At 34.3% G+C, this 25,754-nt stretch overlaps 1 protein-coding gene and 1 long non-coding RNA gene across 5 annotated transcripts in view; one reads left to right on the top strand and one right to left on the bottom strand.

Moving 5' to 3' along the window:
* Positions 1-25,754, top strand: part of PRKG1 (protein kinase cGMP-dependent 1) — a 1,109,393-nt gene that overhangs the window by 999,902 nt on the left and 83,737 nt on the right. For both annotated transcript variants that reach the window (XM_006206633.4, XM_006206634.4), the window contains exon 9: positions 2,945-3,019. In XM_006206633.4, coding sequence (XP_006206695.1) covers positions 2,945-3,019 — 75 coding nt within the window. The remainder of the gene's footprint in view (positions 1-2,944; positions 3,020-25,754) is intronic.
* On the bottom strand, positions 3,526-23,984 carry LOC140699350 (uncharacterized). Of its 3 annotated transcripts, none has more exons than XR_012077465.1 (4): positions 23,897-23,984; positions 22,822-23,062; positions 5,131-5,204; positions 3,526-3,777 (listed from the first exon to the last, which is right to left on the bottom strand). It is a non-coding gene; the product is annotated as an uncharacterized lncRNA (long non-coding RNA). The 3 variants fall into 3 exon arrangements; XR_012077463.1 differs by having other exon boundaries at positions 5,131-5,200; XR_012077464.1 differs by having other exon boundaries at positions 5,131-5,200; positions 22,869-23,062.

Here is a 25,754-nt window from a genome sequence, read left to right as displayed (position 1 = left end):
TCAATGTCTCCTACATTTATTTATTCTGAAATTATGCCTACTGAAATTGGCTACTTTATTTTACACTGCTAAAATATAACTCATACATGAATTGTGACTTTGTTTAAAAGAAGAATTTAATGATTTTCCTCTAGTCTCCTACATTTGTTATAACTGGTAAATATTGTTTTCTGGTTTCTGCACATTCAATTGTTAAAAGGCATCTGATACCTATAATAATACTTTTTCAAATGCCTGCGTGATGAGGATTCACACAGATGGCAGGTGTTCCTGCAGAGTATCTGTGAGAGGGGGAATGGAACATTAATTAGTTCCTACTTGTGCTAGGAGTGATAAATTCTATAATGCCATCAATTATATTATCAAGATATCTTAAATTATTCACTGATAAGTGCAGAGATATAGAGATAGTTATTTGAAACTCATTAATATTGCTTGAAAATTCTACATTTTCTTAAACTTCTAGTTGACTATAATGGTCAACTTACTGTTTGAGGAGACAGAATATTAGCAGAATGCATTTGTTTCATGTTTCAAAAAATGTTATTTGGCCAAGATTGGTTACTAAATAAAGATTATTATAAAGGACATACGGTTCCAGTTCTAAAGTCAAGATTATATTACTGCATATTTTTATTTCAAGAAGAAATTCCATGTTTAATCTCTAATTGAGAGTATAAATATAAATGTTTAGATAGTTGCCATGCCCCCTCCATCATCTGTATATGTATGCGAGTGTGTATATGTGTTGGTGTCTGTGTGTGTGTAGATGAAGAAGTAGATATTCTATCGTGTGTGTCCATGCAATGACCTATTATTTTGGCTATGGGAATATTGCTTAGGGAGCTTTTAAAAATAAAAATATTCACTTATGATACAATATTAAGTTCAAAATCAAGATATTAGGTCATAGGTGCTTTATGATTGCATCTTTATAAAAAAAAAACAACAATAAAGCTATGCAGAGAAATAGTAAAAAGAAGTATGTAAAATGTTCCTGTTAGTTATTTGTGGTTAGAGAATTCTGAGTGATTTGTTAATTTCTTCTCTCAGTTTTAAAATTGTTTCCATAAAAAATCAATTACACTTTAAATGAAAAGGATTTTCCTCAGGTAGAATTTATTTCAAAAATAATTTTCTGTCATATCAAAATAAAGACCTTTTGTAAGTACATATCATTTCTTACTTTTTTTATTTAGTAGTAAAATAAAAATAATAAATCATGGATCATTAGCACCACATAGAAAATTTGTATTTTTAAATCAAAGGCACTCTAAAATACATATGAAAAAGATATACTTCAAATACTTCTTTTGTTCATTCTTTTTAAATTGTTGGCTATGGCTAAGATTTAACAAAAAAGGATATAAACAGCTCATCACAAGGTCTAAATATTTTTTCCCCCAGTCACTCTTACCTTTTAAACTTACTTCTGTCATTAGATGTTTTCTACTTTTGAAAATCTGTACAGCTTGCCAGATGTAGTTTTTTCCATTTGTATACTTTGCTAATAGAAATTTCAAACTGTGTTTTCAAAAAGTAATGCATAGTTTTAACTGAGCCTAGTGAGATGAACAGAGTTAAGTTAAAAAGTCTCCCTCCTTATCAAATTTGTTATCAGTTTGCTTGGTAATTCTTTGATAATGTACTAGTCTGCTTAAGATGTCTTTAACTCAAATAGATACTAGGAGGAAAATAGGATTTTTTTTAACTATTTGAATTATCAGAATTACTTAAGAGTTTTAAATATTTAACCACATAATCTATAATATATCTAAGCATATTTGAAAAGCTAAGCTTTAGTGGTTGTTTCTCTCTGGTTTTACCACTTAATGCTCTTTGGTTCCTCTCTGTCAGTGCCTTTTCACAATGTTTGGATTTGGTAGTATTAAAAATATCTAAATATTATAAAGGACAGGAGTGATATTAGAGAATATGGACTATAATTCTAGATGTGCTATTAAACTGCAGTCATCCTGGACAAATAAGTTAATCTCTCTGTATTTAAATTTCATATTTATCTGTAGAAACAGAAAATCAACCAGATATCATTTTTTCATAATAAAAGAAATATTGTATTTTACTTTACAATATAAACCCATTTAGCCTTAAGGAGTTTCTCCAAAAGCAGACTTTGTCTAGTAATGACCAAGATGTTCTGTGGAAAGACGGGGAATTTTACCACAGAAAGAACAATGGCAAAAATCATATTTGAACTATTCTCAACCATGGGGATTATCTTTAGCATTTGTTTTATCATTAATTATATTTTTGAAAATTTAATAGCTACCTATTGCTCATTCATTCATTTGATGTTTATTAATAAATTCATCACAGAAAACCTGACACTCTATATATGATTCTTGCTTCTTGGCTTTCTCTCTAGTTGTTTTCCTTTGGTCTCTTTCGTATTGGAAATAGTATTTAGCCCAGCGTTCTAGTTACCCTGTCCTACAGGTGCGATCATTACCCAAGGGCCTGAGGTAATAGTTGCTCCATTCCCCTTACAGCCAGCTCCCAAGCAGCAGTGTCAAGTTCCTCTTTATAGGTCTGTTTTGTTTTGTTTTGGTTTTGTTTTTTTTGAAAGTGTATGTAAAAGCTATTAAGCAATGTTTAAATTTTAAGTCAGCAAACATCCTATATATTGCATGCATATTTTGTTCTTTAGTACTCATAACAAACAAAGCCTCTTGCATGTATTAATATTATAGAGCTTTAAAAATAAAATGTAAAATCTTAAAGTACTTTAAAAGATTGAAGAAATCTTTGCTCTCAGTTTGTATCATTGTATGATATTTCTTAGTAACGTCCTAGATTAAATGTTTGCATTCATTTTTATTTAGATCCTTTTAAATTGTTTTAATATATCATTGGCTAGGTTGTCATTGTTACAACTTTGCAGAGGATTTATCCTGATCCTTGCGTTTTTTTCCCCCACCGACAGCTCTTTCAAGCATTTGATTGGAGGACTGGATGATGTTTCTAATAAAGCATATGAAGATGCAGAAGCTAAAGCAAAGTAAGTAAAAATTTGGGGGGGCCTTAATTTTGATTTTTTTTAAATGATTTTGAGTAGAAATAAGATCAAATATTTTGTTGGACAAAGCCCAACACTCTGACAGGAAGAAGCTACTTAAGAGGAAAAAGAAGCAACCTCTTCAAGGTAATTATTACATAGAATGCTTACTTTGTAAGTGTGTATCTCCTTAAACACGAAACCTTGATTTTGTGAGGAAGATCATCTGGACAAGGGAAAATGGTTAGTTTAAAATCCAGTGTAAACAGTTGAATGTAAACACATCTTTCTCCCACTGAAAACATTTTCTGAATGAATGGTGATTGTGTTCAACAGTTGTTTGTGAAATTGTTTGAAAAATAGCAAGGCTGGAAATATTTCTTCATGTGAATATACCCTTGTGTTGCATTAAACTTGAATGGCACCGTTATCATAATGATCTGAGATAGTACATATCCCATTAATGATCATTTTTATAAAACAAAATACCATTTTATCTACTAGAATAGTTTAAAACAAAGCCTTTTTATTTTTTTGACAAAGATGCGAAGTAATTTGAGATTTGCTTTTTTTTTTGAAAAAATTTAATTACTTTTTTAAAAAGTGTAATCTATATAATTCTCCTCTTCTCCCAAGAAAGTAATTTAAGGAAAAACAATTTTGTATTTGATATCATACAGGACACCTGAAGGATTAAATCAGCAAATATCAGTAAATAGATAGTACAGGCGAAGGATGTGATTGGTTGGTCTTGTAGTTACCTAAAAACCAAAAGGAATAAAATAATTTATTTGCCTTGAGAATTTATGAAGATTAAAAATTTGGTCTAGAATTAACTGCTATAATCCATTTTGACTGATAAAATTCTATTATTTTCAAAGCTGTATAAATAATATCCACAATTTCTTCTCTGTATAGTTTTCTCTTGTTTCTTTTGCTCTTTGAAGGGACATAGACTTACATCCCAGGGTCAGATACCAGTAGTGTCTCTGCCCAGATTTGCTCAGGGAATTACACCAGCCACTTTTAACACCAAATTTCATGCAGTCCTCAGTGTTGCCTGTACTGCGTGGGTGGTTGGTATTAATTTTCTGGTTTCCTACATTAACTTAAAATATGTATAATTGCTAAGTTTAGATTTTAGTTTCTGGTATTTACAGTAATCATTGTGAGATGGTAGAAGGGGACCGTTTTAAAAGTTATAAAACTTTCTTTGTTTTTATTGAACCCTCAGAAGAACATTTTCTTACTGTATAAAAGCTCATATTTATAACTTATGTCAGCAAAGTTTTTCTTGAGTTATATATTTAATTAAGTCTACCATGGATTATTATACACACACATACCCACACCATTCTGTACACATTTTATATATACAACTAGTGGTAATCTTTAAAATTCATCTAAAATCTTTAACTATCTAAACATTCGTAGAATTACTGGAAAAAGTCAAAGGTCTTTTAAACTAAATATTCTTTGATCTATTTCTGTTTTCCTGTTAAACTTTAGACAGATTGTCCAATGAAAGTTTTCGTATAACTCCTATTTACTCTACCCAAAGTCATGGCCAGTCACTGGCTTAAAATTGATCAGTGATTGGGAAGCAATTATAAATTAGATTCTTCTAATAGCGTACCGTTGACCTTACAAAGATTAAACTGTGTGTGCATCTCATGAATTCTGGGCATTTATAAGTTCACTTGCGCATGTTTCAAATAAAGGTGGGAAGGAAAACAGACATACTGAAATTCAGATTCAGTCAGTTAGAAGATAGGTGTGGTAACAGATCCTCACGCTGGAAGACAGTCTGTCAGTCTGAAAAATATGACCCTGAATGAGGACCAGAAGCCCTGGATTCTGCTCCTGGCTCTGTCATTCCCAACCAAGTGATTTGGGTCATGTCTCAACACCTGTCTCTCAGTCTCCTTGTCTTACCTATGAAATAATATTGTTGTGATTTAATTGATGAAAAATACTTGGTAAATTATAAAGGGCTATAAAAGTGGATGAATACGTTTGTAGAAGTAATCATTGGAAATATACCCTAATGCATTTGATACATGGTTTGATTTACAAACAATTACTGCATATCTATGATGTAAAACTAATTTTACCTGGGCAAGAAGTCTTTAATCTTCTGTAGGCAAACTAGTCTCACTTTGGTAGCATGTCATAAAATTAAACCTAGCTTCAGAAAAAAAAAATCCATAAATACAATTTTTATAAAGTAACAGTTAAAAGAAAGTTCAATTATGATTAAAGAATAGTAAAGGGCAATGAAATGATGAACTACATCTATATATTGTTATTTGATGTGTAAGTTTAATAGATTATAAATTAGCCATTATATTTATACTAGAATATAAGTCAGCTAGATAGATTAATTTTAATTTTTCTATTCAGTTAATACTAAATCTAAATGAATGCATAACCCAGATACCTTGTTATTGATTATTATGTAGAAAATGGGAACGCTTGATGAAAAAAAAGGTCCAAAACCATTGATCTAAATACCAGAGAGATTGATAATGTAAACTTTACCTCGAAATAGATAGATAAATAAATACTGGAGGCGGTGGTGTGATGCATTTTATGCTGTTAGCATTTTACAGCTTTCTAATAAGTAATTAATACCTGAAGATTTCTGAAGTTGAAAGCATTTTTTAATTAGGTGTCCTATCACTCAGAGTAGGTAAATTGTAAATTATTTCCTCGGGAAAGCTTTTTAGTGGAACTAAAACATTTAAACGTTTATTTGTGTTCGCGTTGTTTTCGCTCTCTATTGAATTTATTCCCCTTAAGTACATTGTGCCTTCACTTTGAATTTAAGTAACTTATAAGGTTTACCAACATTGCAGGGATTAGGAACTGGCTCTGACTGTTCTAAATTCCCTGGATAATTCTGTTAATGGCTCTGAATTTCTATGTAGATCACAAATTCTGTACCATTTAGACCTGAGGTGATGATTTGGCTCCGTTGTGTAATCTTTCCTTTTTTAAGGTCCCCTTGACTTTGCAAAATACACTAAAGATAAGATTGATATTTTTTAAAAAACCCAACCAAAATGATCATATTATTTATCAATGTGTAATTATTGTTGGTATTGTCTCAATGACTATGACTGTTTGGCTAAAAAAAAAAAAGTAGGGCTGACTGCAAAGATCGATTCAGATATGACATTTAGAAACTCAGCTGTGAGAAACTTATTAGCTATTAGCACAATCAGGCTTCAATGGCGGGATGATTTTACAAACTGTACAGAACATCCCTTTCAGAGAAACCATACCAGGCATGTGGTTTGGATGGCTGGCCCATGAAGGTGGGCTTGAAAGAAATATCTCAGTGAAATGGTTCTCACAACTCTTCTGCTGCAGGATATGTGCCCTCAGTCTGTCTCATGAGATACGTCTCCTACAAAGAAAATTATTCTTGACAGAAACTTTACCTTTATGGCACATTTAAGCTTCTTTTGATTGCTGCTAATTAACCACTAGAGGCTTCTCTTTTTAAAATATGAAGTTATACTCGCAAAGATATTAGAAGAGACAACATCATGGAAGATAAGGATCATTACAGCTTATTCAGAGCAGAAAGTAGCATGTGTGATGAAAGCTACACATTATTTTCCTTTGAGAATATGTATTCACTTAATAAACAGTTTGAAATTCACTTACGGTGAGTCGGGCATTGTACTTTACAATGAGCATGCCAAATAGAAAAAACATAGTTTCTAAAACTAAGAATCTTGCTGTTTAGTGGGGAGACTGATGAGTAACTCAGTAATTATTTTCAATGTTTACTTCTAAGTTATAATACTTCGTGTGATATATCACTCTTTGGATAGAGAGACCTATCTCCATATTTATACCTTGTCTTGTAAAAAATAAATAAATAATAACCATCCAGAAGATCAAATAGAAAAAAGTAGGTGTTTTATTTCATTCTAAGTATTTCTGATATATAAATATAGACTTCTTAAATGAAATATTTTCAAGTTATACTATCATTGCTCTCTTAATTGTTGAATACTGTATTTAGCACTTAGAGGCAAAACATCTTTTTCTGAATAAAAAGCCTATATATATTAACAAGCCAAGATGAACTATATATATGTATATATATAAAATATGTAATTATAATACTCGATCACAAGAATCTTTAATGTAAAAGTTGCTCTCCAATAAGGTGATTTACATACACCACAGCTGTATTCCCAGATTTTGGCCATACAGAGGGGAGATACAAAGCAACAAATTAAAGCCAGTGTTTTATTTATAATGGTATCTATTTTTAATTAAAATGTTTTATATTTTTACTTTAGTAGAAATAATATTTAGAGATAGATTAAAAAATTTTTAAAAAATCAGTCTAATCAAACACAACCGCTATCAACTACCTTTGTATTTTACAGTTATACTTAGTCATTTACAACTTTATATTCTGCTGTTTCAATTTACCACCCATCATGTAATAAACATTTCTAATATTACTATGTGTTCTTCCTAAGCATCATTTTGGTGGTGGCCTGATAACACAATAAATGGACACCTAGTATTTTAGCCTGATTCAGTATGTACCCTTGTTGATTCAGTTTGTTGTGCTTTTGAAAATAAGATCTCAATCACTTCTTTAAAAAAAAAAGCAACAAACAATAACCAAAAACCTTCAAATTGGTCCCATCTAGCAGCACGTTCCAAATTATATTCTGTCATGACACGTGTAGAAAATGGGTATAGCATGGGTATTGATGGCTCAGTTGCCCTCGGTTCAATCCTGTTGCTCTGAAGGCTGAAAGGATTCGTATCTAAGCCCTTCAGTTGAGAAGCTCTGACGGCTCTATGAATATAGATTTATAAATACTTAATTTATAATCTAAGTTGATGATTCTCAATATAGTTCTTCATGAGGAACTCTTTCTCATGGCAAAATCTGTGTTAAGCTTGTAAATGAGTGTGGTCATGTTTTTTAATCTACAACTTTACTCGGTGTATATGTAGATTTAAAGGCTCCCTGGAGTGATCTGGCAACCCCTCATGTACCAGCGTCATCCATGTTCATTCAATTTGTCATATGCATTCATTTAGTTAACAACTATTTTCTCTGCACCTATGAAATGCTACATATAAAGCAGTGAATAAAATAGACATGCTCCTTGCCTTCATGGTATCTATGGTCCTGTGGAAGAGAGCAACACATATTAATTATTCTGGGAAGACTTCCCTCAGGAAGTGACACTTTAACTAGACTTGAGCTGAATTTTGAAGAATTAGCTGGTACTATCCAGGCAAGAATTAATTGGCATTATCTGGGCAAGGAAGTGTAGAGAGCGTTCTAGACAGAGAAACAGCATGCACAAAGCCTCCAAGGTAGGAGACAACATTATGTATCGAAGGAACCAAAGTACCAAAATGGCTGGGTCCTAGAATATAAAAGTTGGAGATTAGATGTGAAGGATTTAAAGAAATCACTTCAGGTTTGTAAAATAGCAAGTGAGATGAGTTGGTGCTCCTTGTGATTGGAGGAGTGAAAAAGTGAAAAGAAGGAGAACAACCAGAATATTTTCCAGGTAAAAGCTGACGGCAGACACAGCTAGATTGTGAGTGGAGAAAAGCATTTGAGAGGTGTTAGGTCACAAAGCCAATAGGTCTTTTTAAGGAAATAGATATTGGTGATGAAGGGGAGAAAGGTCAAGCATGATGCAAGGATTTTCAGTCTGGACGTCAGAGGGACGCAATGACATTGACTAAGACAGAGAAAGTTGATATGGCTGCCAGAGTTGGAGAGCAGGATAATCATGACTTGAGTTTTGCTCAGGTTAAATACGAGGTGACTTTGAGACATCTTTGGGTAGGTGTGGGGCTCAGAGAAGAAATGCTATTCATCTGAAAATAATGAGAATTCAAATGGTAGACGCTCATTTAAAATGTGGATGAGACAGAAGGTAGAGAATGAAAGGAACATGGCACTGAGGATTGACTCTGGAGGAATGTTAGTATTTAAATATCAGGGAGAAGAGAAGGATTACACACACACATGTGCACACACGCACACAAAGACTGAAAAGGAGAGATAAGAGGTGGAAGGAAAACCAGACACATCAAAGAAGACAAAAATGAAGTGTTTTAAGAATGGAGGAGGAGACAGTGATATTGTGTGTCGTTGAGAGTTCCAATGTGTTAGGTAACAAATGCCAGTTGGATTTATGGAACCACTGGCTCATTTTCATCTAGGATAGAATGATAGGGATTGAGTCCCCTAACATGGACTGAAAATTAATCTGCTTTGAAGAAACAAGAGTCAGTGAATTAATTCAGAATTACAAGAAATGTCAAGTAAAATAGGCAGAAATCTGTAATGGCTGATGATGGGTCTTCAGTACTGAGAGAGAGGTGAGCATGTTAAATCCAGTAAAAAAAAAAAAAAAGAGAGTATAAAACTGGGAGAGTTTAAGGTGAGGCAAGTGGGTCTCAGGTCCTTTTAAGTTCCATAGACAAAAGCAGAACTTCAAAGGCAAAGTCAGACTGTCTCCCTGGGTAAGGTTTGCACTGCTTGGCGAAGTGATTTCTTGGGAAGGTTTGCACTGTCCTGGCTTACATTTGTTAATATTCCTGAAGGTTTAAATATTGTCCTCTTTCTATAAAGAAATATCAAAATTAAAAATTCTCATAAGAGGAATTACAGTTTTTTTCCTGACGTGAGAGCGTAAATTTGCACGGAAGTTCCTTTCTCCTCCAGAGAACATGAGTTTGCCTCTGAGCACGGGGTGGAGGGGAGGGCACTGAGTAAGGAGGCACAAACGGGCAGACCGACCTGGAAATCACCATTTCTGTCCTGCCTCACTCTTCTCACCACGTACCTCAAAGCAGTGTGTTCATTTTTTCTCTGCCTCGTCCTGAGAAAAAGGACTTTCGTCATAGATTCACATAATACAAAAAGGAAAATTAAAAGTAAACAAGAAAGATGTCCCTTCTTGGTAGGGAGGCAGAAATAAGGCTCGTATACAAAGCAGGACCTATGTCATCATTGGACAGGAAGGGTGATGCATGAAACATTAGATACACCGGGGATGACTCTGACCTGTTGCTGCTGAACCAGTGAAAGGACCACAGTCATTTCCTCAACTCAGGCACTGTCGAGAATATTACCTGCATATGGACCACTCTTGTGGCCTTTTGATTTAGTACAAATAAATACTGCACTTCCGTTTCCATAATGAGCCCTCACTGATTTAAAGCTCCCCTTTGTTTACAAGTTCATTTATAAAGGAAATTTTTAACCTGTCTGATATTTTCAGGATTACTTTTGGTGCAGAGCCTTGTTGTTTGACACAACATGACAACAATAAAAGATGTTCCCTCATTACATTTCATTAGCGGAGACAGCCCTGTAGTTGCTCACTCTGCTTGTTGTGGGGCGGGTGCTCTGTGCTCTTTGGCCCCTAGAGGGAACTGCTGATGTTGCTCAGGCCTTTGAAAATTCACTCATCAAATGCATCTCAAAACACAGGAGGCTATGCAAATCAGAACAGAGATTGTATTGTTTGGTAACATCTTCCGAAATGCCTCAAGGTCGTCAAACATCTAGCAAACATGTGCTTTTAAAAGCACAGTCAAATGCACATGGGGTTGCTCTTTTGAACACTCTGACTTTGAAATTTTGACCTTTCTTATTAGTATTTCTCTGCCAAGCATTTAGAGTAAAGATCTTAGTATTCCCACAATCTTATCAACAATTTACTTTAGCCAACTTGGTCTGGATCTAAGCAATTCTCAGGGAAATGAGCCTGGAAAATTATTTTTTTCCCCAGTGGAAAGAATTCAAGTGAGTAATATCCTGTTCAAAACTGGAAATTATATGCCAATTAAATGGGAAGAACACTGAGAATGGCATTATGAAATAGCCCTGAAATCAGAGTTAGAACTTGCTGACCAGGGTGAGGGTATAGCTCAAGGGGTAGAGCACATGCTTAGCATGCACGAGGTCTGGGGTTCAATCCCCAGTACCTTCTCTAGAAATAAATAAATAAACCTAATTATCTCCCTCCCCACCTAAAAATAAATAAATAAAATTGAAATTAAAATTAAAAAAAAAAGAACTTGCTGACCACTTCTCGGGTTGAATAGGTCAGAAGACAGTCCCATTCTCTGGGCAATGAAGGTAGTTTTCCATTTTATTGCAGGGCAAAGCATAGAGACTTGAAAAATTTGTAGCAGTTGGCCCTGAACTAATAAGTTGGTTTTCAGTTGTGTTAAGAGCTGTTTGCTTTTCAAACTGTAGTGTGTAAACAGGCTGAGAGGAGGTATAGAAGAGTTCCAAGGCCACCAATGCTGGCAGATGAAGCTTTTAGCGTGACTTGTGACTACAGAGAATATCAGAGCACATTTTTTTCTTCCAAGTGTAGTGAGACATTTGGTGGATCTCTTGAAAAATGATTTTCAGGATAACACAACTTGGCTTTGGGTAGGAGTATTTTTTTTCCTATTTCATTAAAAATTTTAAAACTCTCAAAGGTCACTTGGTAATTTCTTCTCTACTGTGCTTATCTTTAAGACTCCCTAGGTAGCAAGACTTTCTAAAGGTGAACCCCAGTATGTCCTTGCATGCAACCGTTTCTAACTGACAGAGCAGAAGACCAAAGATGATTGAAAATCTAGTGCTGCTGACTTGCGTGGTGAATGCAGACAAGCCATTTGATTATTGACTCTTGTTTTCTTTTTCTGACGAGGAAGGATGATTCCTTTCCACTGTTACCATATTAGATAACAACAATTGGAAGTTATTTTCAAAACATCAAGAGCTCTTTAAATCTGAAGGATAACTTGATCTCCCATATGGCAATTCAGTCAGCCTTTCCAGAGCCCCAAACTCTCATAAAAAGAGAGCAACCCAATGCGTGTGTCTTTTTTGTCATGCTGACGTCCGAGAGCCTGTTGTGATGGATTTTAAAAAGCAAAAAGAATATTTAATAATATTGTTTGTAATAGATCCCTTTGTGCTCTCAGCAGTTTCAATTGAAAAAGAATAACATTTGGCTAAAGTGTCTTTTCTTCTTCAGTGGAGATAGTCTCTCGCACTGGAGTGACGGCAGCATACAGCGTAATTCTCATTGTGCTTACGTTCACGGTTGGGCCATCCTAGAGAGAAAAGTGTGACCCTAGTGAGAACAAGGCTAATGCCCAGTGCTGAAAGAGGTCCCCCTGGTGAGCCCAAGCTTAGCAAAAGGAATATTATCTTGGAGATGGGAGACCTGGGCGTTAGTCACAGCAGTGACACCAACTTCTCCATGTGACCCTGAGCACAAGGTCTAGAATCTAGCACCTAATTTTGGACCTGTTTTCTACTCTGTAGAAATAATCATCCTGAAATCCTATCTAGTTTAAATGCTTAGGATGTAGAAGTTGACAAGTCATTCTTTTTTAAAAAAAAATTTGTTTGTTTATTTGTTTATTTATTTTGCATTGTCTTTTTTGTGGGAGGAGGGTAATTAGGTTTATTTTTATTTACTGTTTTAACTGGAGGGACTGGGGATTGAACCCAGGACCTCTTGCATGCTAATTAAGCACACACTCTACCACTAAGTTATACTGTCCTTGCCAAGTCATTCTTTTAGATACGTAACTCCCTTTTATATAAACATTATTTTCACCTTTGCTGGTTTCTAAATGGAAAATGAAGACATCTTTGTAACCATCAATAGAAAACAGACTCTAGAGGATCCTTGGGTACTTGGTGGATCTATATTTTAACAGAGGTCACTGTTGTATTTCTTTTCTCTTAGAATCTCAAGATATTATTGTTAGTGCTTACTTTATTCAAAATATTTATATGAAAAACCATGCCTCTTTGCTTGAGGTATGTTTTGATAACTCAGTAGTTCAATAAAGTAGCCTTTAGAAACAGCAGTTTTCATTTTCATCATTATGCGTACAATTTTCTCTTGCCAATGTGACATTTAGATATGATAATAAGCCAGGCTATCTTTTAATAAAATGCCATAAGAAAATTATAGAGTGCCTTTGAAACTGGAAATGTTATACCAGTATTTCCCCCATGAATCCTTTTAGAGAGAAATGATTTTTAAATAATGAATTAAAATAGCATAAATTGTTTTGATACAATGAACATAATACATTGTGTCAATTTACGTCTTTAAATTGTTATTTGAGGAAAGTGAGATAACATAAAAGAGAAGCATGGCTGTTGCTCTTAGACATTTGGGTATATCATACCAGTTTCCTCTGATGCATAAATTGCAAATATTAGTCAACTGTATAGACTGTATTAATTACGTCAGGAAACCAGCCTAATCCCTCGTAGATCAGACACTTAGGGATATAAAACAAAAGCTATTTACTGTGATAGTCAGAAACTGTTCAAACATTTTAGACAACCTAGATAAGTTCTGATTGAGCATATTGAATGGTCATGATCCTAGTATCCTTGGAAAGGGGACAAAGCAATTCCCTAAAATGATTAATTTAAGATCACTTTCAGTTTAAGGACTTGGAAAGTATGACTCATAGGGTAATCCCCCATCCGGTTTTCTAAATTTTTTTTTTTTTTTGGTTAAAATAGCTCTGCTTTATTTTTTTAAGCACAGTGTGCTTTTTGTGCTGGTAAAATTTGCTCATCATAATGTCACAATTTAGTGAAACATACATTTTACTGAAAATGATTTTATTCAAGGAGCTGTTTTCCCAAATCCAGGTCCCTTGCTCACCATGCCGGGAAGCAGGTTAATTTTGGACACGCCTCTGAGTGGGGCCCATGGTGCTTCTTCTTAAGCCTCTTAATTTTATTATATTACTTGAACAGTTAAGTTAATGATGAAGAGTATGCTTTAGTCAGTAAAACAATTCATTTCAAATGAGATCCAAAAATTTCCTTGAGATAAAAAAAAAGTCACTGAAGAGATGACACCTTTATAAACAGACCGAATGACCATAGTGTTGTTTTGAGTGATGTGACAACGTAAGCTAGAAGAGTAAATGAGCCTTGAGTTTGGAAAACACGTTGGTGATTATTCCCTTCTTCCCTGAAATGAGTGATCAGAACAGTAGCTTCATGTGCCAGCAACTATAGGGAGCAGGGAGGGAGTGCAAGGAAACAGGAATGTAAGAGAAACATTTAATCACCTACTAAAATGTGATTTCCATACCTCAGGTTTTGGGTTTTTTTTTTTTTTACTTTTTTTTTTTAATGAGGTGTAGTCAGTTTATAATGTTGTGTCAATTTCTGATGCATAGTGTAATATTTCAGTCATACATGCACATATATTCCTTTCCATATTCTTTTCATTATAGGTTACTGTAAGATATCAAATATAATTCCCTGTGCTATACAGTATGAACTTGTTGTGTATCTATTTTATATATAACTGTTAGTATCTGCAAATCTTGAATTCCCAATTTATCTCTCCACCCCTCCCACCTTTCCCCCCAGGTAGACAGAAGTTCTCTCTGTCTTTGAGTCTGTCTCTGTTTTGTAAATAAGTTCATAAGTCTTTTTAAAAAAATATTCTGCATGTAAGTGATATCATATGGTATTTGTATTTCTCTTTCTGGCTCACTTCACTTAGAGTTGTGGTCTCCAGGTCCATCCATGTTGCTGCAAATGGCATTATTTTATTATTTTTATGGCTGAGTAGTATTCCATTATATAAATATACCACAGCTTCTTTATTCAGTCATCTGTTGATGGATATTTAGGTTGTTTCCATGTCTTGGCTATTGTAAATAGTGTTGCTGTGAACATTGGGCTGCATGTGTCTTTTTGAATTATACTTTTCTCTGGATATATGCCCAGGAATGGGATTGCTGGATCACATGGTAAGTCTATTTTTAGCTTTTTAAGGACCCTCTATACTGTCCTCCATAGTGGCTGCACCATTTGATATTCCCACCAAAAGTGTAGGAAGGTTCCCTTTTCTCCATATGCTCTCCAGCATTTATTATTTGTAGACTTCTTAATGATGGCCATGATGACTGGTATGAGGTGATACCTCACTGTAGTTTTGATTTGCATCTCTCTGATAATTAGTGATGTTAAGCCTCTTTTCATGTGCCTGTTGGCCGTCTGTATATCTTCTTTGGAGAAATGTCTATTTAGGTCTTCTGCCCATTTTTGTATTTGGTTGCTTTTTTTTTTATATTAAGCTGTGCGATTTGTTTGTGTATTTTGGAAATTACTTCCTTGTAGGTTGCTTCATTTGCAAATATTTTCTCCCATTCTGTGGATTGTCTTTTCATTTTGTTCATGGTATCCTTAGCTGTGCAAAAGCTTTTAAGTTTAATTAGGTGTTTTGCTTTTATTTCCATTATTCTAGGGGCTGGTTAAAAAAATATTGCTGTGGTTTATGTCAAAGAGTATTCTGCCTATGTTTTCCTCTAGGAGTTTTATAGTATCCGGTCTTACATTTAGGTCTTTAGTCCATTTTGAGTTTATTTTTGTATATGGTGTTAGAGAATGTTCTAATTTCATTCTTTTACATGTAGATGTCCAGTTTTCCCAGCAACACTTATTGAAGAGACTGTCTTTTATCCATTGTATATTCTTGCCTCCTTTGTCATAGATTAATTGACCATAAGTGTGTGGGTTTATTTCTGGATTTTATATCCTGTTCCATTGATCTGTGTGTCTGTTTTCATGATAGTAGCATACTGTTTTGGTTACTGTGGCTTTGTATTATTGTCTGAAGTCAGGGAACATGATTCCCCCAGCTCCATACTTCTTTCTCAAGATTTGTTTTGGCTATCTGGGGTCTTTTGTGTTTCCATGTAAATTTTAACATTTTTTTTTGTTCCAGTTCTGTGAAAAATGTCATTGGTAGTTTGGTAAGGATTGCATTGAATATATAGATTGCCTTGGATATTATGGCCATTTTAACATTATTGATTCTTCCCATCCAAGAACACTGTCCATACCTCAGTTTTTTTTTTAAAACCAAAGATAGAATAATTGCATTATACAGGGCATGTTTTACTACCTCATATTTGTAGCTATTTATTGCATTCATGAGCTACACTAAGAAATCATGAAAATCAGATTAAAAATACTTCTGCTTCTAAAAAGCAGATATATTCCCAACAACTAAATAGATGTTCAAAAACAGAAAGATCTTAGCTCATGATTCCTTAGTATGTGCAAAGGCAAGGTATGTGATCTGCTTTACAGAATTTTCCTTTCCTCTACGTTAGTATTTAAATACATCTAAAATATTATGTTTTATTAATATTTTGCTTCTTAATGCAGTTGCTATTCAAGTAATAGAAATGAAAGTTAATAAGAAATTCATTTTATTATATCAGATTGTATGAAACTACCAATATTTGACCACTTTTAGCCAATTTCATATGGTTCAACCTGTGATTTCATAAGTCATTTCTGGTTCTGTGATTAGAACAGAGTACTTAAGAATTAGACTGCTATTGTCAGACATCATGCTACGTTATTTAATTTATGCATTCTGAATTTCCTTCTCGACGTGTCAGTGTTTAACTGTAGTCTCCACCTTATAATTTTAATCATTTCATAAACACTATACCTGAACATTATACCATTTTGTTCAAAAGCTTGTTTTATGAGCCTCAGGCTTTTGCTATTTTTGTAGTCCTAGAGATATTGTACAGTTATCCACGTAGATAAGAGTTTTTCAACTTCAGCGCAATGAGTATTTTGGCCAGACAGTTCTTCGTTGGGGTGGGCTGCCTTGTGCATCATAGGATGCTTAGTAACATTACTGGCCTCTACCCACTTCTGAGCTGTTTACTCACAATACTTCTTATGCCAAATGAGTGGGGTTTTCCCACACTGACAATCAGTTAGTTCTCTAACTCTCTAGTGCCAAATGAATGTCCTACAGTTCAGTCCTGACACTAATTACCTGGAGCTAGTGCAAACTCCATAGTCAAGTGTTCAGTTCCACAGACTACTCCCACTTCAGACACCTGTCACTGGTCCTAGGTTACTGCCTATGCTTCTGACCGACAGGCTATAAATCAGGGGTTTCCATGACCCCTTCTTCAGGTTCTGTAATTTGCTAGAATGGCTCGCAGAACTCAGGAAAACAGTTGGCTTACTATTCCCAGTCTACTATAAAGGATACAGCTCAACAACAGCCAAGTCCAGGAGCTGTATGGGGTAAGGTATGGGTGGGTGGGCACAGAACGTCCATGCCCTCTCCAGGCACAGAGCCCTCCCAGCACCTTGACGTATTCACCAGTTCTGACATTCTCCTAACCCCATTGTTTAGGGGTTTTTTATTGTATAGGCAGTTTTCATTATGTGGGCAGAACTGATTAAATCTTTGGCCCAGGTGATCGAAGGCAACCTCTAGTCCCTCACTCCTCTCCGGAGGTTGGAGGGGTGGAGCTGAAAGTGCCAACCCTCTAATCATGCCTTGGTCTTTCTAGTGACCAGCCCTCATTCTGAAGCTACCTAGGCGCCCCCAGTCACCAGTCACCTTGTTAGCATGCCAGAGATGCACTTATCACTCCAGAGATTCCTAGGGTTTTAAGAGCTATGTGCCAGGAATCAGGGACAAAGACCAAGTAATTATTTCCCATGCTACTGGCACCACCAGATGCCAATAGCATGTCCCCCCTCCCACTGCTTGAGTCATGACAATCAAAACTGTCAGTAGACATTGCCAGACATTTTCTGGGTCAAGCGAGGTGTGGCGGGAGGACAAAATCTCCTGTGGCTGAGAAGCAATGGTATAAACAGAAGTCAAATAAATACAAAATTGTGGGGGAGAGGGGACACTAAAATTATATTAGTGTCAGAGTACAGAATTTTATCAAATGTTGAAAATGAGCCTTATTTTGCTATAGTTTCACTTCCAGGAGAAAGGTTTAGGTGTGATAAGTGTCACAGTTGGCATCAGACAAGACTTTGATTTCCAGAAGCTTGGGGTTTGCCAAAATTTGATTTTTTTTCAAAGGCTAGAATACAAACTATACAAAATAATTTACCTACATTCAACTAAGATTTCTAGGTGTCTCCCTAATACTCAAGATTTTTAAAAACTTATATTTATTCCTTCAAAGAAACAGAATTTAAGCATAATGGGACAATTAATTCATGGGAGAATCTGGCTCACCAGAATGTTAAAACTTTGTTGTTGTTTTAAGATAATAGAGTTAGTAAATTTGCCAAAGCTGGGAAAAGACGCAGTCTCAGTTTGTTCTGCACACGGGTGTGTGACATTTTTCATGTTAGATGCTAAGTCACTATAATAGTCTCAAATATAATTACTTTGGGTTATAATACAAAGAATTTTCTTCCTATTTATGTAACCCCTGGGTTATACTGGTAAAACATGGCATTGTATTAAGATGGAAAACACAAAAACAGATTTTGGGTAAAACTAACATCTATAAGAGAAGGCTGATATTACATTGGTAATAAAATACAAGTGTATATTGTGAAATTGAATGCACTACAAAAGACAAAGTGCAGCAGGCAAAAAAAGAAGTGCTTTCAAGGACTAGAAGTCACAAACTTGACAGTGCCTCCAAGTAGGAGCATTTTTACGTTACAAATTCTGTTGACGTGGTTTCATTAACTTTCAGAAATAAAGGGCATGCCATTCTTTAAATTCCACCTTTGCGGTAATCGTGAACAATAGATTCTGCCAACGCAATGCTCTGTTGTCATCCTGCTGCCTGATTACTATTCCCCTAGTGCTTCCAGGGGCCAAACACAGGTCAATTTGACTCCCTACTGATTGTAGAAAGAGCCAGAAATAATTAGAGAGACATAACCATGTCAGTCCATAACATGTTGGCATGTGTACATCCTCAGATGCAGAAAGTAGACATTCGAGATGCAGAGAATGTTGAAATTTCTGTGCAAGAAAAGAAAGGTAGCAACACTTGGGAATACATAGGCACTGGGTTTGTTGAAAAGACCCCCAGGAGAAAATAATTTAAAATAATAGACTGCGGGGATTATTATAAAAGAATAAACCTTCAGAGTGGTGTGCTCAAGCTATAGTTTGCAAACCACTAGGGATTGTGAAGTTCATGTCCTGCATCATGACCAGCATTTTTATTATTTCAGGTGAATTACATGCAGTGGCGTTGATTTGTTAGTGTTTTCTTTTGTGTGCACGTGTGTGTGTGTGTGTGTGTGTGTAAAAAGATAGGTATGATGAAAAATGTATTTCTTGATATGACTGTAGTTAAAAAGGCTTAGAAACTAATAAAGAATATAAATGCCTTCTTCCTAATTCAGCTGTACTATTCATTATAATTTTAGTTTACTTTTTAAAAATAGGTGATATTTATCGTGTGCATTAGACTTACCTTCTGGCTACAGATTACACCTCCTTGGTCAATTAAGTACCTTAAAAATTCATGCAGTTGGAAAAAAAATAAATGCATGCAATTGAAAGAAAATAAAATTTTAAAAATGCACGGAGTTGAATTGAAGGAGACAAAATGAGAGGGGCCAGGCACACAACTGTCCATTTGCAAAACACATCAGTGTCGTCATTTCCGTATCAAAGGATAGTACATCATGATTGTGAAGAATGAATTAAGTCAACACTTTTTTCAATTCAGATATACCAGGCATGTACTAGGCAAAGAGAATATGGAACAGATATGTTCTCTTCTTGAGAAACTTAAAATCTGATAAATGCGGCAATTATGTTGTTCATTGTGTTGTTATTTAATGAGGGGAAATAGAATACTGTACGAGCACTTAGGAGGAGTATAATGCTCACCTCAGGATTTTAACCATTTTCATCAAAACATTCTTCTGTATAAAGAAAATTATAGGAATGTTTTTAGCTAAGGAAGCATTTAGCTTATGGAGATTTGTCTGTAAACATCTGTGGAGTCTGTTCTCCAGAGCGCTAGGAGATGTGGTTGCCGGCAACATTTTGATGAGTGTAGTTTAAAACTTCCTTTATACTATATTTATATTCTTATATAGCTGTCCTCCCCCTCGCCCCCGAAGATACATATTTGTGACCGGGGAGGCTGAGCCACTGACCAAGGTCCTAATGGGCGTGTTTCCAGTTTCCATTTGCCAGTTATCGGTATTAGTTGGTCACAAGGCTTTACTACATTTCAGGTTGTGATATTTGGAGTCTATGTTTAAAGGTGCAACTAAAACAAAAAATAAACTTATCTTGCCTTTGAGGACTACTGCTGTCAGCTTTTAAGAGCCACCTTTTTAACAAATGTTCTCATTTATATTCTCAAGCTAACTCTTCAGAATTGGAAACCTTTAATAACCCTGTAGTCGCCACAGATGTTTATCAATGTGGTTTTATCTCTGCATTTGTTAGACATAGGGAGTATCTATTTGCGATATAGCATAAGCCTCTATTTATGAAAAATCTAAACAACTAGAAAGTACAAATAACCCAAATTATCATTGCTTTGGTTGATACTAATGATAGTGAAGACCAAGAGGATCAGCAAGAATTCATATTTTTCTAAGCTGTGAAACAAAGCCTTATTTATTTTCAGTACTTCATTCCATTCTTTTGAAAATTAATAATTTTTCCATATAACTTTTACAAAATAAATACCAGTTAATTAAAATGCTCAGGGGATCCAAACAACCCAAATCCCAGAGAATCTGAAAACTTAAATATATTCTATTAAAATAAAATATATTATTATTAATGAGATAAATATATTTGAAAACAGCTCATTAAATATTAAAATACTTTGTAATTTTAAGATTATCCTGTTCCACTTATATTTTTAATAATTTATAAATATAGTGGTAATTAATGGCAGTAATGGCTCACATTTGTTGAGCACTTATTATGTGCTAGGCTTTATATGAATCATTTCATTTAATCATAACAAAAGTTCTGTGAAACAAGTCAGTCTTATTTCCCCTGGCTTTATAGATAAGTAAACTGAGCCCTAGAAGGATTAATCCCAAGGTCACTTAACTTGTAAATGATTGAAGCAGAGATTCACCCAGGCCACCAGATGTCTGCTGCCAAAGCCCATTTGTATATATTTAGATCCCTGTTTCACATACAAATTTTCATGAGATAAATTTTGGGGACTTGTTCCTATCCACATTTTCAATCAGAGAACATATTGCCATGGACTCTTCCCCTTATAAACATCACCCAGATTCAACAATTATCAATCTTATTCTACAGTTCCTTCATCTAATTCTTGTTACATTTTTTTTACTGAAATATTTTAAACAAATCACTAACATTATATCATTCCCTCTAAATATATCCTTTCTTATGTATCTTCTAAAAATAAGGATACTTTTTTTTTTACATAACCACAATACACTGCATCTAAGAAAATGAGTATCTAGGCATTATTCAATTTTCCTGAATTGTCTTAAATGTCTTTTTTATGGTTTATTTGTTTGACTTGGGATCAAAACAAATCTCATCCATTACATGCTGGTTATGTCTCTTAAGTCTCCTTTGATCTAGATGAACCCCTCTGATAGCCATGTTAGGTCGCTGAAAGAAATGAATCAGTTGTCCTATTAGAGATCCCCCATCTGAGTTTTGTCTTATTGCTTGTAAATGCTGTCACCTACCTGGTATCTCTGTAGCCTCTGTATTTCTTAAAGGATTATGAGACCTAAAGGCTTGATTAGATTTATGATCAACTTTTTGTGGTAAGAAAACTTCATGGGAGGTTCAGTGGACTTCAGAGTTACATTATAGCAGAAGGCAAATAGTGCGTAACCAGGCACATTTCTACTTTGAACTACTTGAAATTGAAACAGTGGGTTAGGAAGTGACAGTCTAATCCTTTGATTGTAATGTTTCCTATCAACCTTTTGTTAAATGTTTTGATACCAATGATGATCATTGCCTGAATCAACTATTTCATTAGGCTTTTAACATGATTATTTCATGTTAATTCAATATCCGTTAACTGGAATTCTCTAAACACTCTCCATCATCAACTAAGAATCTGACAAACTGTCTATTCTTGTACTATTCATTTAAGACACGCAGGGTGAATGCTTTTTATTTCCCATTAATCACCAATTTCCAGAGTAAGTAATTGATGCCCTCGTTACTTCTTAGTGACAAACGATGGGTTTGTTGCTCTTTTTTTTTGCATTACTATGAATTCGGAGATTTTTATACATACAGTGCATCAGGTTGGCTCCTTGTTTTCTTTAAAGACAATCCATTAGTTGCCAAGAGCTTCCTTTCTGAACAAGAAGATGTCCCAGGTTCTTTGTGTGTATTTCCTTCCCTGAGCCTGACATCAACCATTTCTCAAGGAACCATGGTTCCTCTTAGCCAGAAATGGTGCTAAGTAAGGGTGGTCACTGCTACTAAGTCTCTTTGCTTCTAGACCGTTTATAGTAGAAAAAATAAGGGAACATTTTTTTAAATAAGCACGCTATTTAACTTACAGTATGCGCTTACAGTCTTGCATCATTCCCATCTTCTAAGAGGGTAGCATATCAAGTTAGAAACAAGATGTATGATTCCCTAAGAATGATTTTCACATCAAGCTTTTTATCTATGTTCATATTTCAAAGGGATTTTTTGTTATTTTAGGAGGAAGTCAAGGATGACAGCTTAGCTTATGATGCCAATTAAACTAAAAAAAAATAATTCTTCCAGATACCAATAAATACAGGAGCCTTCATAGAGTAGGTGGCTTTCTAAGATAATCAATATTTATATAAAAATACTAAAAGTATATATTTGTTTGGATATTGAACTTAATTTGCATTAGAGATGTATTTCTTATTTTAGGTTTTCAGAAGACTGAGACCATATTGTTAGTTTTAGAAAATGTAATAAGCCATAGACTTTTAAAAATTTTTTTACCCAAGCAACTTTCCTATCAGATGTTTGAGACAAAAGCTTGACGATACCCTTGTCACTTGCATTTCCATTTATCTCTGTCTTTGCCAAGGTCTTGATTTTGTGGTTGTAATGAACTTCAAGGTGTCTTCTCTCTGGTCTGTGATTCTTTAGTGGACATGAAGCATCAACAGTTAAGGGCGATTGCTACCAGCGTCTCCAGGAGAAACAAAGTGTGTCCACTTTCTCGGTCATTTGTCCAGCTCTCCATTTTCAAGAAGAAAATATTAAAGAAAAATTTTCCATGTTAGACACTGTCCCTTATTTCTGTTGTGGGAAAAGCAAAAAGAAGCTGTCTCTGTCTTCTCTGAAAAGCCACACACTAAAATCCTAACATTTTACTCAACTACTTAAGGCCTCTTTTAACTCTATGACTTTTTATTAACTAGACTCTTTATTTCAAGGCACTGTCTGTATTTCTCTTTAATAAATACCTGTATTTTTTTAAAAATCTAATAATTAAAAATATATACAGAGTAAGAGGTAAATCTTCCTTGTTAGGAGCAAGCATTATAACTGGCTTCCTCTGGATCCCTTCATTGATACAAGTATACATTAACTTGTACTTAAGTAAAAATTGGTTGCCTCTTTCTAATTTATGATTTTTTTATAGAGGAGCAAAATGTAGGAAGTAATCAATACTCTGGACAAAGCCTCCAAGAGATTTTATAAGACTGCTCCAAATCCTCTTAGGTACATTAAAGAATTTTTTTTATTGTAAATGTACATCTAAATCCTAGCTGTATGGGTTTAGTGATATTTAGTAAAGATTAAAATGTATTTATCAAGAGTATGACATTAATAGTTTTTTCCTAAGATTATTTAAAATTTTGCTTATTTTATCTTATATGGTAACAAAATTCAAGCAATACAATAAAATATAAAGAAGAAAAAGAAAAGAAAACCTCAGATCTCACCACCAAATAACTAATTCTCAACAGAAAAGTTTAAGTGCCTTTAGGTAGAAACGTAATTTCTTATTTATAAAAGATAAACTGTTATTCTATGTAATTTATGAAGCCCCTCTCTGTATTCTTACCTGTCTGAATAATTGAGGCTCTTAACAAAAACAACACTGTCAACTTAGACCTAAAATGGAGATGTTTTACCATTTCATTCTTTCTCCACAGTTTCCATGGAAACATGACAGTTACGACAATAGAAGAGGGGGGATGATGACTGTTAATTAAAGATAAAAATGATCACAGGATTAAATACTTAGGATTATACAACTCTTAAAAACACCATGGAATTAATATATAAGCTATCAAAGTAGTAAAGAGAAAATTAAATACATGTTTAGCATTTAAGGTCAAAAAAGAATGAACAAGGCTAATGTCGGCTCTGTCAAGTTTCCATTTATGCAATCTGTGTTTCTGCTTTTAACAATGAGAAGCTAAATTTTGGAACAGCATTTAATTAATGAAGTTCAATGTAGAGCAAAAATTAGTAAATAGCAGTTGAGCTATCAGTGGCAGGAAATTTGAAAAAAGTAATCTTTTTTTTTCCTGTGATGTTTTATCAACTGACAATATTTAAGCACTGTAAGAAAATATATATCCATATTCCCATGACACTTTTATTTTTAAAATATGACAGAATTTGCTATCCCAAACCATCAACGTGTACCAACGTGAATAAAACAGAACTTTTCACTATATAAGCTAATTAGTGTGAAATAATTAGGGATACCTTCCTTACAGTGACACTTGGTTTAATGAATCGTGTCTCATCCAGTTCAAATTGAACATAGAGAAAGTACCAGTTTAACATTTATAATGAATACGTTAGCAGTGTTTTACCAAAATTAATGTTTAGATTGTTTTATGATGACAAAGAAATAGAATGCATTATTTGGTGAACTGATATTTTTGTCATAACTCCTATAGCAATGACATAAAAAGAGAAATGCATGCAAAGTGGAATATAGCTGGCAGCCAACCAACTCAAAGCGGAGCATGCTTAGTGCCTCTGCTTTTCATGTTTGCTTATTTCCTCATTAGCCCAACTCCATGGGATCTTATATTTGTTTGGAAGACATCTAGCACCAAAATGAAGGCATTGCTCTATAGCATAGCTACCTATTTTATAAATTTAATAACCAACACCACGTGCTACAGAGAGCAGATATAAAATATCAACAAGTGTTCTTAGTGATACTGGCCGTGGTAATTTGATGAGTTGAATTTTTCTCTAAGTAGCAGAATTGGAATCTGTTGAAAACCTAAGTCTCTATCTGAACTTCCCAATCTGTTCATTTCTACTCTATATATGACGCAAAACTTGGGCAGTGTGTGCTGGGTTTAATTATATTCTACGAGATTCGAATACACAAATGTGTTTTTAAATGCCTATCATTTTTATGTATAACCTTTTGGGAAATTAAACCTTTTAATTTTTAAATTTGAACGTAATTTTATTTTAGTAATCACTTAGAAATAATACCTCACATGTCTAAGCTCATTCTTAATGATTTCTAATTGCAGAGTGTCTGAATGACAATTTTTTACTTTAATTATATTTTTAGATTAATTATATAACCAGAATGAAATCATCTAAATTAAAAACTGATAGTTACTCAGATTTTTGTTAACAACATTATGTGTTAATATATATGTATTGAGTATATCAGGAGAAAAGTCTACCCCCATCATTTTCATGCTTCAAGTAAAAACTGAAGAGAAAATGAAAATTCATCTCAATTAGTGATATGTGTAATGGTTGATTAGACATTCAGAGAAATGCTAAAAGGATTATAATTGAGTCTTTGTTAACATCTTAATTACCTAAAGGATGTAGTCAACAAATCTGTAATTCAAAACATAGGTGTTATTCCCTAGGAGATGTTGCAAACGTATAAGAGGAAAAGAGGGCACAAAATGGGATGAGGTAGAGAG

This window comes from Vicugna pacos, chromosome 11, assembly GCF_048564905.1.
Source record: "Vicugna pacos chromosome 11, VicPac4, whole genome shotgun sequence".
NCBI classification, from domain to species: Eukaryota; Metazoa; Chordata; class Mammalia; order Artiodactyla; family Camelidae; genus Vicugna; species Vicugna pacos.
Note: the sequence above shows the minus strand (reverse complement) of the source record. Positions and strands in the feature narration are given on the sequence as shown.